Source organism: Condylura cristata, unplaced genomic scaffold, assembly GCF_000260355.1.
Source record: "Condylura cristata isolate star-nosed mole 26May11 unplaced genomic scaffold, ConCri1.0 scaffold00025, whole genome shotgun sequence".
Taxonomy (NCBI): Eukaryota; Metazoa; Chordata; class Mammalia; order Eulipotyphla; family Talpidae; genus Condylura; species Condylura cristata.
Genome location: NW_004567126.1, coordinates 20,803,381 through 20,818,635, shown reverse-complemented (window position 1 = coordinate 20,818,635; position 15,255 = coordinate 20,803,381). Strand labels below are relative to the sequence as shown.

At 37.2% G+C, this 15,255-nt stretch overlaps 1 protein-coding gene across 4 annotated transcripts in view; it reads right to left on the bottom strand.

Moving 5' to 3' along the window:
• LOC101630688 (serine/threonine-protein kinase SIK3) overlaps positions 1 to 15,255 on the bottom strand; it is a 206,959-nt gene that overhangs the window by 91,926 nt on the left and 99,778 nt on the right. For 3 of the 4 annotated variants that reach the window (XM_012729704.1, XM_012729706.1, XM_012729705.1), the window contains exon 2: positions 2,509 to 2,625. In XM_012729704.1, the coding sequence (XP_012585158.1) occupies positions 2,509 to 2,550 (42 nt within the window). In that variant the 5' untranslated portion in view covers positions 2,551 to 2,625. Of the gene's footprint in view, positions 1 to 2,508; positions 2,626 to 15,255 lie in introns of those variants that run through there. The other variant, XM_004689231.2, reaches the window with a different exon arrangement.

Here is a 15,255-nt window from a genome sequence, read left to right as displayed (position 1 = left end):
GTTAAATATTCTTTAAAAGTAATACATGAACATATATGTTCATTATAAACATTTTAAATGTAAGCAAATAATCAAAAGAACAAAGGTTTTCCTCTTTCCAACCTCCTCATTTTATCCCCCAGAGAAAATAGTGTTAATACATATTCTATAGTATCTTAGAAAACAGTAGTTAGATGGAAATAAAATTCAATCTTCATATAAAATTTGAACTCTTGAACAACATAAAAGGCAGATGAAATTAATTTTAATGATACATTTTATTTAACCTCAACATGTCCAAAATACTATGATTTTTTAAAAACCACGAACTGCTTAGTTTTTAAATTAAAACTGAAATTTAAAAATTTAGTTTCTTGGTTTTTTTAGCCACATTTTAATATTCTATAGCCATGTGTCACTAGGAGATATCACATTGGGCAACACAGTTCTAGTTTTCCCCTATTCTTTAAAGCTAGTTATGTTCTTAAAGTATTTTGCAGTAATTCATCTTTACATCTTATGCATCAATAGCACAGAACAGTATCATGTATTGTATGATATTATAATAAATCTATCCCTTCTTTTCAGTGGTGTTACGGTACATCATTGGATGACTGGATACTAATTTAGTTTTCCAATCTAGTAACTGTCATTCCTTTTTCTTTATTAATTTTTTAAAAGCTCTATATATTGGTGAGAGAAGCTCACTGTTTATTACATGTAATGTTTTCAGGCTCTCTCTATATTGTTGAGTTATACAAAAAAATAATCCAAGTGTTTTGAAAAACTGCAGCTGTTTAGAAATATATAAACAAAACATAAGTATCTTATTGTACCTCTCCTTTATAACCCCAGGCCTTGTATTGTTAGCAAAGCAAATTTTTCTCCTACTATTAAAATTTTCAGGAGTTTAAAAACTTTCCTACATAACTGGCTATATATGGCTGGCTCACTCTCTAAACTTGAGGAGAAAAAGCTTTTGTAAGCAGCCTGAAGACTACCTATATGATACTATATGAAGACTATTTGTCAGCCATTCACCTTGGCAGCTCAGAATCTCCCAACAACATACTGGCAGCCAGAGTGCAGAATTAAAGCTTAAAAGTGGGCATTGTTTAAAACCAGGACTGGAAGTATGGAAATTCTTAGAGGCTAATGAAATTTGGGATGAGGAAGGTAAAGTTACAGAATTCAGTTAAAAGTTAATAGCAACAAGTCAGCCTCTGAGAAAGGTCAACTGAAAAGCCCCACAATTATTTAAAGATGATTTATTTTAAACAGTGAGATCAAGAACTTAAGTTAATCTATCAGGTTAGGAAGGAAGCCGAGGTTAGACACCTCTTAGTGTGCAGATATAGTTTTCAGACAACACCAGGAAACTTTTGCAGGTTTGCTTCTGGGGTACAATATAGGTGTGGTTGAACATAATTCAGTCTGATCAACTTCAACAAGTCTGCTCCTGCTGATTCAATTAATTTCATTATGTGAGCAGCTGATGGCAGAAAAAAAAGCCCTAAAGCCGTAGCTTTAACCACACACACTAACAGCACAACATGCTTTCTTTTCCATAAAATTAACAGGCGATTAAAGTCTGCCCACTGGTCCTTGGTTGTACTTTCTCTACTCTCGCTCATGGCCAGTAACCATTTACTGCAGACTAACAGCAGCAAATGAACTGAGTGGGTGGCCACTTCCTGCACAATAGGCAACCGTGTTCTGGTCGAAGGCAGAGCAGGGCTGGCCCAGTGCAGAGGCAGAGCTTGTGGCTGCCAACACGTCGTCGCAATTTGAGAAGCACCTCAAAGCCCCACCTCTCCCAAAATATCTCTCCCACCAGCCTGCTAAGGCAAGGTCTTCTCCTCCTCTCTGGCTTGAAATTCCAGCCTTTAAGATTTGCTGGTTTTGCACTGGCTAAGGAAATATTTTTTAGGCGTATTTCTTGGGAAGGTGAGAAAACTACTTTAGAAATCTCTCCCATTGCACAGACTCAGTCTCTAGGTTATCAAATAATCAAAGGCTACCTTGGAAAACTAGCCCAGGACTAAAATATTTGACTTGCTATAAGAATTACTTAATCTTCTGCCACTGTAATTCATAACATGATCACAATACTAGTATTAGAACCATGTTCTTTTAAAAATGTTACATTTATCTCTAGTTTTTTTTGTCTCAAAGTCTCCTTTCCTTTGTGTTTCCCATTCTGTTTTAGTATTCTGAACTAGATAGAAGAACTAAGTTCTCATCACCTTTTAGATAATCTTTTTGTTTAATACCTGCTAAGAATAACATCTAAGTTTTACCAACGTAATTATGAAGTCCTACCTGGCAAGTAGACCTTACTCCTAAGTAGCCAGGAGAAACATGCGAGACTGAGTACTTAGTGGGGAAATAAGAGGCTCAGGAAAATAGTAGGATGTACATAAAAACAGCAAAAAGTTGCAGATTTTCACCCACCCACTTTTTCCTCCAAAGTTAGCTCTAGATATCATCTTGGGTTCTGTTACTGCGCTCTATGCCCCTTGACCATACCTGGTAAAGCCTGATGATATGGGGGTGGCAAAGCATCTTCATAATTTGAACTTCCCGGAAAATCTTCTTCAAGTTTTCTTCATCCAGCTGGGTCTTATCTATGATCTTGATCGCAACCTGAAAAAGGCAGAAAATTTACTCTGATGCATTATTAAAAGCAGTTTACTAAGGAAAATTAAATCCACTTTAAGACATTATATTCCACAAAAGACAAGCTGCCAGTATTTTGTTTACAGAATGTCAATGATGAAAATGAATTTACTCTTTTAAAAAGACAGGAAATGGATTCCTAGCAAGTCAGTCTCAAAGGAACAGACTCCAAAAGCTAATGGGGCTTTTGCATTTCTTAAACGTTCCAATAGTAAAACCCCATGACAAAACGCTTCATTACTCCATAGATGTGGTTACTGTCTGGGTAAATCATGCGTTGGTGCAGAGAACAGAATGTAGGGCCTCTCATTAAGACAAGAAGCTTGTATCCTAAGTACACAATGATTTAGTGAGGTTCGACCAGAAATTCCACAGGTGCGCGCCACACCTCCCAGGTGCTTGGATAACTAACTCCATAATGGTGATTACTGCAGGGGCACTACCATGTGCTGAACACTTACCATGTGCAGACATCATTTTTAGTGCTTTGAAAATACTAACTCATCATACCTCACAAAATATCATTACCCTTGTTTTATAAAAATGGAAACTGAGACACAGAGATTAGATAATCTATCCATGAACGAGTAATTTACAGGTGTTACATGATAGATCCAAGGTTGAAGAACAGGAAGCTTGGCTTTAAAGTCTTAATTGCTGAGCAGTAAATTCTATAAAAATCTGAAGCTCATTCCATACTCGATACACTGCTTCAGCATAAAATACCACTTTCTAGTCTGGTCATTATTGTTAGGCTACACAACAGCGCACATAGTTTAAAGCAGATTTAAGATAAATGACTGAAAATCTACTAAATCTAAACTTCTTCATTATAGTTTAGTGAAATATTCAAAAAATATTTATGTTGTCCCCCCAAATAACTGTATCTCTCAATTTCAAATTATTCAATCAGCATGTAATCAGTGAATGGATCAGTTGGATGAAAGGGGTAGACTATGAACATTCTAATTTCTTTCAACTCTTAAAATTCTATAGAGTAAGCAAGCAAGAAAAAAAAACAGGGAAACAAAGTTTCAACACTAATTTTAACCCACAGAAACTGGCTGTGTCAAACTATGCACAGTAGATAATTAAATGTACAAATGACTAGCAAAAAAAATTACCTTGTAGTTGTTTTCAGTTGTTAGAATGAGAACTGGTGGAGAAACACACAACGGGAGGCAAATTACAGCCCAGCTCAAAGAGCGCGTAAACTCTGCCTATTGATGGAAAATGAGCTGGGGAAGCTCGACGTACAAAGTGTGATCAAACAGGGCCTTAATTTCCAGGAGCCCACAATCCACTAGGGGAACGAGATGTTTCAAGCAGACAATATAGTGTTGGACCTACAATTAATAAAACTTGAATAAAAGTAACAGTATCATATGGATGTCCTTTGACATTTCATAACAAATATATCTGAAGGGAATGTGCTCATACTCATCTTTTCAGTGAAAATTACATTCAATGTTTTTAGAAGATGGACCAAGGTTTTAATAGACTAAAACATTGATGTCTGCCTACTTTTTACCTGAGATTCAAGATTCAACAAGACAAAGCTTTGGCTCCCGGTCAAATACAGTATCAAAAGAAATGACTTGGGTGTCAAGTTGCTTGGGCTCAAAATCTTGAAAATGCCCCTTAGTGTATAATCTTGAACAAGTTATTAACATGCCTATAGCTCCTTATCAATGAAATGTGGGCAAGAATGAGCCTGCTTTAATCACCTTTAAAAGATAACACATGCTCGTGGTGCAAGGGGTTGAAGCACAGCACTGTGAAGCTATCCACAGCCACTTCAGCACAACTTCAATCCCTGGCCGGGGGGGGGGGGGGGGGGTGACCCACAGGTGCAGCAGACCTCTCCTGTCTCGCCCACTGGCCCTCTCAGTGTATTTCAGTCAATCTGCCTCTTCTCTCCATTCTGTCTCTGGTGAATCCTCTCCCACACCTCTGGCCTGTACGCCAGTTGTTGCAAGCATAAATCAATACATCTTTAAAAAAAAATAAAGATAATACATGCAGCCTGTTTAGAATAATGTCCAATACATGGAAAACACAACTCACACATTCATTACAGGTATTGCTTTTATTATTTTGTTTTTTATGGGATCAAGCCTTAAACTTTAGGCAATTCTTGGCAAGAATTAAATTTGCTTCACTAAGCAACATAACCTTGGATCACAAACATATCAATTCCTTGCTTAAGGGGCACACTGGGGGACCAAGAAGCAAAATAGCTAACAATTTGTGGGAAGCATTAAGAACCAACCAGCTAATTCAAGCAAATGTGGGACGAACATGAAGGAATGGAGTTGCGGGGGGCGGGGGGGGGGGAGCCTTTCTGCTCGGGAAAGTCACACTGGGCCACAGGAAGGAACCCACAGGAAGATCTAACCCTGAGCACTGTGCCTAGATAGGAAGTATCTGCTTGTTCTAACAGGCCAGATCCCCCTCCTAGCTCTACTAAGAGTAAGAAGCAAACACCTGAGAGGTGGACACTTCTGGCCACTTAGTAGAAACACGAAGAACCACTTAACCACTTCCTAAAGTTCAGCTCCTACCTTGGTTTCAAACTGGAAAGCAGAGGTTTTCTAAAAAGCAGAAAAATACTAGAGAAACTAACAAGCCAAGGAGCAGGTAGCTAAAGAACAGGTATAGTTATTTTGAGAATGCCCAAAGAGACCAAAGATCATGATTTGTCAGTTACATATTACTGAAGGTTTTAGCTAAACTTAACACCTGTTGCTTGAAAAATGAAGTGCCCGTAGCAAAGGTAAGTCCAAAAGCAAAGGGTAGAAACAGATGATAAACTCGCAAATAATGTTTTTCGATTCGTGCTAAAAAACCTACGAAGCACTCCTTACACTTCCGTAGGAGAACTGTCACAAGACGGGAACATCTAACATATTACCAAGAGACCATATATCGCTTAAATGTGTCTTTTCGATACAGAGTTCTTTTATCTTATGAAGAGCAGGACTTTTGTGAACACTAACGTTAATGGTACCCGGCTCTGCAGCAAAGGTACTGCTGAGTAGATACAGGTTACAGCACTCCTTAAGAAATCCCCTACCAGGGATACTTGCATTCAACAGATTTTTCTTTTCTAATTGGCATATGGTCTGGAAAAAAGTGAAAATCAGGATGTGCCAAATGTAAAGTCATAGTCCCCTGCTATTCATTCCACAAAGGAAAAAGCAACCACTTTCCCCCGTTTCCACTCACTTCTGAACCACAATTTCTTCAGCTCTTACCTCACTTTTGCAAGCCAGGTAATGCTCACAGAGAATGACAAACCCTGGTTTCTTCACAACAGCCAGTATTCCACTTGCAAATCCTGACACGACATTCAGAGGCAAGAGAAGGTGATAACAGTTGCCCAGGAAAGATGAAGCATTAAGGCCAAAACAAACCACCTTCCTCCTCACCCAGAAGAAAAATAGTAGGGCTCTTCACTTAATAATGTGTTATGATGAACAGGCATGTACAGGAAGGACCTACTTAGGAAGAAAATGCCAAAGCCAAATTCCTCTAAAGAGAGCGCACACTCCCATAGATTAGTACGCAGATGTATGCATAATAATTTCACAGGCTACACTAAACAGACTGGGATGCTTTAAAGAATGGAAAACATTATGACAGTGTGGAGAAAAGTTTATTTTTCCAGTATTTTTAAGGAAAGAAGCTCTACTCACTAACATGTCTTAAAATGTAGGCAGATAATGAATCTGTTTGTCACTGTGCATTATTCTCCATGGGGTTATGCTTTTTTACATTAACTTCTCTTGCTACAGTGTTTCCCCTTACATTATCCAAGCTATATTATTCTCAGCTCAGATCAAGAGTCATTTTACACTCCGGGTCTGTACAGTCCAATACAGTGGGATCCCCCCAACCTTCGACTACCGAGCATTTGAAATGCGGCTGGGCCAAACTGGCGCACTGTCCATACAGCAGTTACACCTGGTGCTCACTCTGGCAGCGCGTACACTAAAATTGGAACAACAAAGGAGATTAACATGGCCACTAGGCAAGGATGACATGAAAATTCATGGCGCTTTCCATATTTAAAAAAAATAAGGTTATACCAGATTTCAAAATTTCGCTATTAAAAAAGGAACGCAAACTATTTCATTGTTTTTATATCAAGTATGCCCAGAAATATCCCAGATATACTAGGATAAATAAAATGTATTATTAAAGCTAATTTCAATAAAAAAGTAACCGACACAATGGGAAAAATATTTGTCAACCACATTATCTGATAAGGGGTTAATATCCAAAATACACAAGGAACTCATACAACCCAATAGTAAGAAAAACCCAAATAACCCAATTTAAAAATGGGCAAAGAAGGCAAGTAATCATTTTTTCTAAAGATATACAAGTGGCCAAGAGAGACATGAAAGGACACTCATTAATTAATCATCAGGGAATTAAATATAGATAAAAACACAATGGGGTGTCACTTCATTCATTAGGACATCTGTGATCAAAAAGACAAGGGACACAAATGCCAGCGAGGGTGTGGAGAAATGGGAGCCTTTGAAGACTACCTGTAGGTATACAACTGGCAGTCACTATGGCAAAAAGTTTTGAGGTCCCTCAAGAAATTAAAAAGAAAGCTACCATATGATCCAGCAATCCCACTTTTATCCAAAGAAAACAAAATCATCTCAAAAAGATATTTGTACTCCTATGTTCATAGCAGCATTGTTCACAATAGCCAGGTACAGAAGTCTCCATCACCAGGTAAATGGATAAAGAAAATCACACACGCATGCACACACCCCATACACAGAGAGAGAGAAAGGAATATTTTCCGCCTGAAAATAAGCAGGAAATCCTGTTACTTGTCATCCATGCACTTGGAGGGGATTATGCTAAGTAAAATAAGTTAGAGGCAAATACTATGTAGTATCACTTATTTTTGAAATCTTTAAAAAAATAAAAAACTAAACTTACTTTAAAAAAAATAGAAAAGTGATCTGCCAGGGGCCAGATAGTGGGGGAAGTAGGGAAGGGATGGTAAAAGTGTAAAAACTTTCAGCTGTAAGATGAATATGGTCGGAATACCTACTAGTATCTAATGCAAAACATGGTGACTCTAGTTGACAACACTGTAATGTATCATTAAAATTTGCTAAGAGTGGCCCTCCCTGGTGGCGCAGCGGGTTAAAGTACAGCACTAAGAAGCTAAAGCCACTGCAGCATGAGTTGATCTCCACCCCGGAGGTGACCCACATGAAGCAGGAGACCTCTCCTGACTCACCTGCAGCTCCCCTCAACAATGTACTTCATCAGTGTGCCTGTTCTGCTCCCCACCCTGTCTCGGGTGAATCCTCTCACTGCATCTACACCGCTGGCCTGTACCCCCGCTCTGTATGCATAAATAAATCTTTAAAAAAAAACTTTTGCTGAGAGAAAGAGTGGAAGGAAGAAAAATAAAGAAAAAGCAAATGTGTAACATGGTAGAGTACTAATTCCGTGGGTGATCCTGTGATTGTGTATATCAAAGCCTCACACTACATATTAAATAGCTTACAATTTTGTCAATTACACCTCAATATAGTGAAAAAAACAAAACAATTTCACCTAATTCCTATCATTTGTCAAAATATGACTACTAGAAAATTTTAAATCATATACATAGCCTGCACTTTATTGGACGACAGTAATTTGATGATGTAGCAAACTAGTTAAAATAGGTATAAAAAAAGAAATTGACTTCAAAATCCTTGACATGCAATTGAGATCTGCCAGTAAGACCTATCTTGAAGAAACTTGGCAGGATTCAGGGCAGTCAGTGCTCAAATACTGCCTTGGGAGAGGATGCTTATTAAATAAGGCCTCAAAAACTGCATTCCAAGAACTCAATTTAATTCCATTAAAAAGTGTTTATTGAACAACTGATTGGCTTCAGGCAGTGAATGCCCTGTGCAGTTTCTAGCACTTACTCTCAACAAGATTTCTATGAGAGAATTAAATCTTACAATGTTAAGACAGTTCTCAAAATTTTTGTCTCAGGACTCCTCTTAAAATTGAGAACCTTCAAAGAAGAATGGTGTATATGAATCACAATTACCAATATTTACTTTAAAATGTGATTGAAATTAAGACATAAGAACACACAAGTATATATTTCATCAGGGTAATTACATTATCAAACATAGCAGTCTCTCAAAATCTCCACTTTTCAGTTGTGAGAATGAGAGTGGAAAATGGAAGTACTGCTTGAATATTTATGAAAAAAATTTTATTGCAGGGACTCATCAAAAGAATTTTTGAAGAATTGAAGGTCCCTTGATCAAACTTTGGAAGCAACTGCCCCAGATATTGCATGTAATGAATCCACTTCTCTTTTGAAGTCCAGATGGTACCACCTTTTGGAGCACTGCAAAAGCAGTCACAGATTTTTTTTTCCTGCAGAATTTAATTTTTTCTATGGGGCTTAACTCATAACCTGTTGAGAATGGCTTGTAGAAAAGGGATTTAAATCCTTTACAATCAGTCTTGATTAAAAAAACAACAACAACAACAAACTTGTTTACTTTTAAGCTTACTAGAAAATAGAACTATCACCAGAAAGTAAGTTTAAAGAAATTCCAAACCACCACAAGTTAGACTATAAGGCTAAAAATTGCCAGGCACATGATGAATGATATGCCACATGGCCAGTCAGGATGTAGGCTGGTCACTTAGTTGGAAAGATCCTGACCTCCACACTGGAAGCAACCAAGGAGTCTCTATTTTAGTTTAACAGTCAAATTAAGTAGTAAAGTATGCAGCAAAGATGCATCTTTGGAAGGAACCAACTATTCTGTTCATTTTAAACACTGATCACAACTGTCTCTGGGAAAATACGCAGCTGTCAAGCCAAAGGAATGACTGAGATGTTAGAACTTGAGCCAACTCCAGACAGGAGGGCACAATGTGGCCACCACAGATAAGGGTCCATCAGCAGTCAATGAATCCCAAAGGAGATAGTTTGAAATATCAAGATGGTCTTTAGATGACTTTTCTTTGTCTATCCTTTGTTTAGGCTGTACCAAATGGTGAATCCAATAGTTCTGGGAGTCACAAGATCTGAGAGAAAGGACAGAGAATTTACTGAAATGACAAGCTACACCAGGGAGCATGTAGTATTCTTGAAAGCAGTCTAAGATGGAACATGGTATATTGTGCATAATTAATAAATGGTGTTTGAGGCAAAGGAAATTTTCAAGTGACTAGGGGAAAAAAGGAAATTTTTAAGACAAAAAGAAAATTATTTCTGAGTTTCAGTAATTCCCATCTGGTTAACTGGTTAACAGTTACCCTCTCAACAAACAGAAGTCCTAGAAGTGACTCTAACATAAGGGGAAACACTCTCAGCCAAACTGACATTACTGTTACTATTTTAATATTGACATAGTACTTGACAGAACACAAGACAACTCTTAGCCTGTAGGTTTACTACTTAAATAAAAAAGGACAAACGATTCTTTTAAAGGGAGTGAAGTATGATGACTAATAATAAAGGTTATTATCATAATTATCAATGTGATAATTAAGGTTAGAGTTATTTACAATGCATTTTCAGGTATTCATTTTTGATTGACCAGATATCTTAAGATTGAGAGGAAGAGTCAGAAGAGGATCCCTGGCTTAATTCCCAGGTTCATTAAAGAGCTGTTAAATTCTAAGTCATTTAAAGGGTTGCCCCAGAAGTCCTACAGGAAGACAGGAAAGAAAACAGGGAGGAGGAAGAAGGCCCAAAAATAAAACTTAGGGATATAGAGATGTTTTATGTAGAAAAGAGGGAATGGCAGATAAGTATTAGAAAGATGACATGGAACACCCCAAAAGCAGAGCCTTCCCCGGTGGCTCAAAGGGGTAAAGCACAGTGCTGCAAAGCTGGCTGCAGCCTGCTTCAGGAGAGTTTGATCTTCCACCAGGGAGCTGACCCACATGGCGCAGCAGACCTCTCCTGAGCCTCCCGCTGCTGCCCTCAGCAGTGTAATTCCCCAGTCTGCCTGTTCTGCTCCCCACTCTTTCTCTGGTGGATCCTCTCACAGCCCTGCACCTCTGGCCTGTATCCCAGTTCTGTATGCACAAATAAAACTTTAAAAAAAAGAAAGATGGGGATGAAAAGGCTAAGTGCTAAATGGTCTTAACAAGGAAGTAATGTAAGTTGCAAAGGCCACTTACCACTAAATAACCATATTTAAGAAAATAGAATAATGAAAAAATCATATTATGGAAATGTTTTGAAACAAAAGAAAAACAGGGAGAAGTAGTTTAGTCCAAGGAAAAATAGAAAGCTATGAAAGAAGACATTTGGATCCACAGAAGAGATTGAAATTGAGGGCAAAAAAATTTCAGCAATGGCCTGAATTATGAGGTTAAAAGGAGACACAAAGTTGAATGAATTTCAAGATGAATTTTCTTAATGAAGCACATGCTCTTTCCTGAAGTGCCAGCTCATAGGTAAAAATAACAGACTCACAGGACTGTGCTCTTCCCTAGAATGGCATTTGTCAAGAGGCCTGCTAAGCACATTTAGATGGAGCATCTAGAACACTCTAAGCTTTTTAAAGCACCAGCTGGAAAGAGAGTTAAAGTCAACTAGCACAGCATAACTTTCTTAAACTTCCCCAATGGAGATTTATTACACTGAGCAGCTTAGTAATCATACAATGGCAGTGTTGTTCCTGGTGAACAAAGTCAGCAACAGTCTGTATTTTAAGTTGTTTTAGGTTATATTAATATGCATCAAGGCCTAACAACATCGTCAGCAGTAGCAGGAGACGGAATGAACTAGGGAAACAATATTAACAGTTGAAAACTATCCTCATCTCTGCATCATCATCCAGTTATCTGATAATAAAGACTAAGGGAAAACAAGAACCAGTCCCTTATCAGACAGCATCTTACCCTCCCTACTTTTGAAACTCTTACAAGCATGCATGTTTAGATGCCAGCCTGTGAGTTAACTGTCAAGGCAAACATCTCTGTCAAACCATGCGTTGCAGGTCCAAGTGGCTATGACACTGGGCTGTGTTCCCAGTGGCAGCCCAGATTAAAGAGCCAACTGGCCCCTGCCCATCAGGAACTCAGCACCAAGTACCTTCTGAAGGGCTTTCTGCATCTCAGCTGCACACCTCAGTGCTGGCAGGAAAATACCCCTCTGAGATTCCATCAAAATGGGAAATTTTGTGTGATGATGGCTTTCTGCATTAACTCTGATTTCAATGAGTCCCTTATATTCAGAAGTCATCACCTTTCAAATTAAACAGATTTTATTCCCATAATGAATGTTTGTGTTTCATGTGCTAAAGAGTGAAGTTTAAGTAACTTAAGTCACTCCCTTGGAAAGTCCAATGGTAAACATTAACTAATTCTCAAATTTCTGCTATTTATTTTGAAGGCAGGAGGGAGGACTATTGATAATTGCAGCATTGCCATAGAAAAAAATAAAAATTGGGCCAATGTAATTCATTACTATATTGGTTATAAGGATATAGATCATAGATTTTAATATTATTATACCCACATAAAATACACAAAGCTACACAAAGTATATGCTTAAGATTTCAGTAAGGTTGTCCATCATTCCCTTTAGCAGGGTAACCAGCATCCTAAATGCTGTCTATGACAGTCTTAAGTAGTCATTAGCAGTGAGACTTTTTTCAAGCTGCTAAAGTAGCATCAAAGATCTTAATTATTAAAATTGTATATGAACTGACTTAGTTACTGAGTATAGTTAATAATAGTGAGATTTTTTAAGTCATTCAAAGCATCTAAAAATTAAGACCAAACTATACTACTGGGCCCTTTCTTGATATTATGACAGTAACCTTTTTAAGCATACTAGTATAAACCCTGAATCACTGCCAAAGAAACCCAAAAGAATCTCCAGCCATGAGATTATCTTAAGCTTCCCTTAAGATAGACATCTTTGCATAACTGCACAGTTTTTTTATATGAGAAACACCACCTAGCATTTTTGTCTTTTATTACTCAGTAATATTCATATATTCTGAATACAAGTCCCTTCATCAGATATATGATTTGCAATTTTTTTCTCCTATTCTGTGGGTTATCTTTTATTTTTTTTTGATAGTATTGTCTGTAGCACAAAAGTTTTTAATTTTGAGATAGTCCAATTGATCAACTTTCTCCCTTTGTATTTTTGATGTCAATTAGGATTCCTTAACTCCAAACTCCAAACATTTATACCTATCGTTTCTTCCAAAAGTTTTATAATTTTATCCCCTATGCTTATGGCTTTTGCTGTATGTGTAAGGCAGGGATTCAACTTCACTCATTTGCATGTAGATATCCAATTGTCCCAGCACCATTTGTTAAGCACCTGAAACAGGACTGAAACCCGGCTCCCTTTGACATTGAACAACTGCTAATGAATGACATTTGCTTGTGGCTTTTAATTATTAAAGAGAGTCAATGAGAAAACTGGTATTTAAAAATTACGATGAAATAAGCCTACCAACATAGCAAAGTAACAGGGAAACAGAACTGTAATCAAATACAATACAATCTATTATTCCAAACATGAGGCTGTTTAGACTCTAGCAATTTCTTTTTAAAAAAAAAATTGCCCACTAACACAAGTATATAAAATATGAAAAATTAAAAATAAACAAATGGTTCCATCCTTGGCTTTCTCAAAGCCTCGTGCCCCTGGAAGATGCTCAGCCACTGATAGCTGACAAGCCGAGGGATTCATTAGCACCCGGCCCATTAGTCTACACTCAACAGACACACAGAGCAACTTCTCATGAACAAGAAAGGGATAAACTGTAGTAAGCTTTTCCTAGAATTATAGGAAATTCTGGCCCCTACCTCCCCAAATCTCTACTTTTTAACCAAAAAAGGATGAAAAAGCTAGGGTTTTCTTTGTCCTCTGGGTCCTCCAAAGTAGGTCAGGTCTGTGTATAATTACTGGGTTTCACATTCCTTTAGAAAAGGGAGAGATGTCAATGTATGGGGCTTTTTTTTTTTTTTTTTAACAAACTGCAGGCTCAGGCAAGGGGTAGAGACTAAAAAGTACCTCTACTGCTGACTAGGAAAAAATGAACTGAGAAAAGGACTTTTTGTCTTTGGCAAAAGTCAGCCAAATTTAAGACCAGGAGGCGAAGAGGCCTAATTTCTCATTCTAAAGTTACCACCGCAGACTTGAACATGGAATTGGTCCTCTCCTAGCTGTCTTCTCTTCCTAGCCAGGCTTCCTATGTAGCAAGGTTGATGTAAATAAGCTCTGAAAAATATATTTACTGGAAGATTTTATATGTGAGAACACATACCAAAAATAATAATAATAATAATTAAAATCTAGTATTGACATGACCAAATCCCTCTCTTAGAAAAAAGAATCACTGCAGAGTTCCTTTCAAACATGATCAGAGAAATATTTACTGTGAAACCTTAGTTCTTTCTGTGCTTTTCCATTCTACCTCCTAACTCCAAGACAATCACTAACTTAGCCTGTTATCATTCCTGTGCTTTTCTTTACAATTTTATCATATTTGTATCCCCAAACAACATATTGTTTACATTTGCCTGATTTGAATTTTAAATATAGAATCATTATTTTGCCTTTTTGATCCTTATTTTGTATGTATCCTTATATATATCCTTAAGTACATGTATTTGATGCATATATTATATAATATTCCTCCATGAATCTGCATATAGTGGCACCTAATTCACTTTATGAATGCACCAACCTGATTGCTTTATGGTTGCTACATTTGAGTTTTTTGCATTTGTGATTATTATGAACAGTACTTTAGATATTCCTAAACAAGTCTCCTGGGTCATGAGCACCAGATTTTCCCTAGCATAAGCTTAGGAGTTACTAGGGATGTTTAATTTTTCCCAGGCTGGTCGGGGCTACAGGACAAATAGTTCCTTACTCTTTTAATTAATTTGCATTTTCTTGATTACTAAAAAGGTTGAGGAGCTTTTCGTATGTTCATGGACCATTTCTTTCTGTTTCTGTAAAACAGACTTAGTCATGAATTTTCTATTTCTGGTGGTTCTTTTCACTTTATTTGGGGAATTCTTTAATCGTCTGCATAGCAAATTGTTCTTCACTCCTTTATCTTTTTCTTAAAGTAAAATTGTTACTAAACTATAACATACATAGAAAAATGTAACCAAATTAAAAGTGCAGCCTACATGCATTATTGGTTTTTATTTATTTGCATTGTTTATATTCCACAAAGAGATGAAGTTATACATATTTGTCTTTCTCCACCGGACTTATTTCGCTTAGCATAATCCTAGTAAAGTCCATCTGAGTTGTCACAATGGCAAGAGTTTGTCGTTTCTTTTTTATAGCTGAGTAGTATTCTTTTGTGTACATATCTATACTATATCTTCATGCATCTGTTCAGTCATTCATTTTGTTTCTTGGTTATTGCAAATTATGCTGCAGTGAACAAATGGATACATGTGTATTTATGGATTATGCTTTTGTTTTGGGGGTTAATACTCATAAGTGTTATGGCTAATCATATGGTATTTCTATTCTTTTTTTTTTTCCAGGAATCTACACACTTTGGAAGAAATTCCATGTTTTCCATAGTG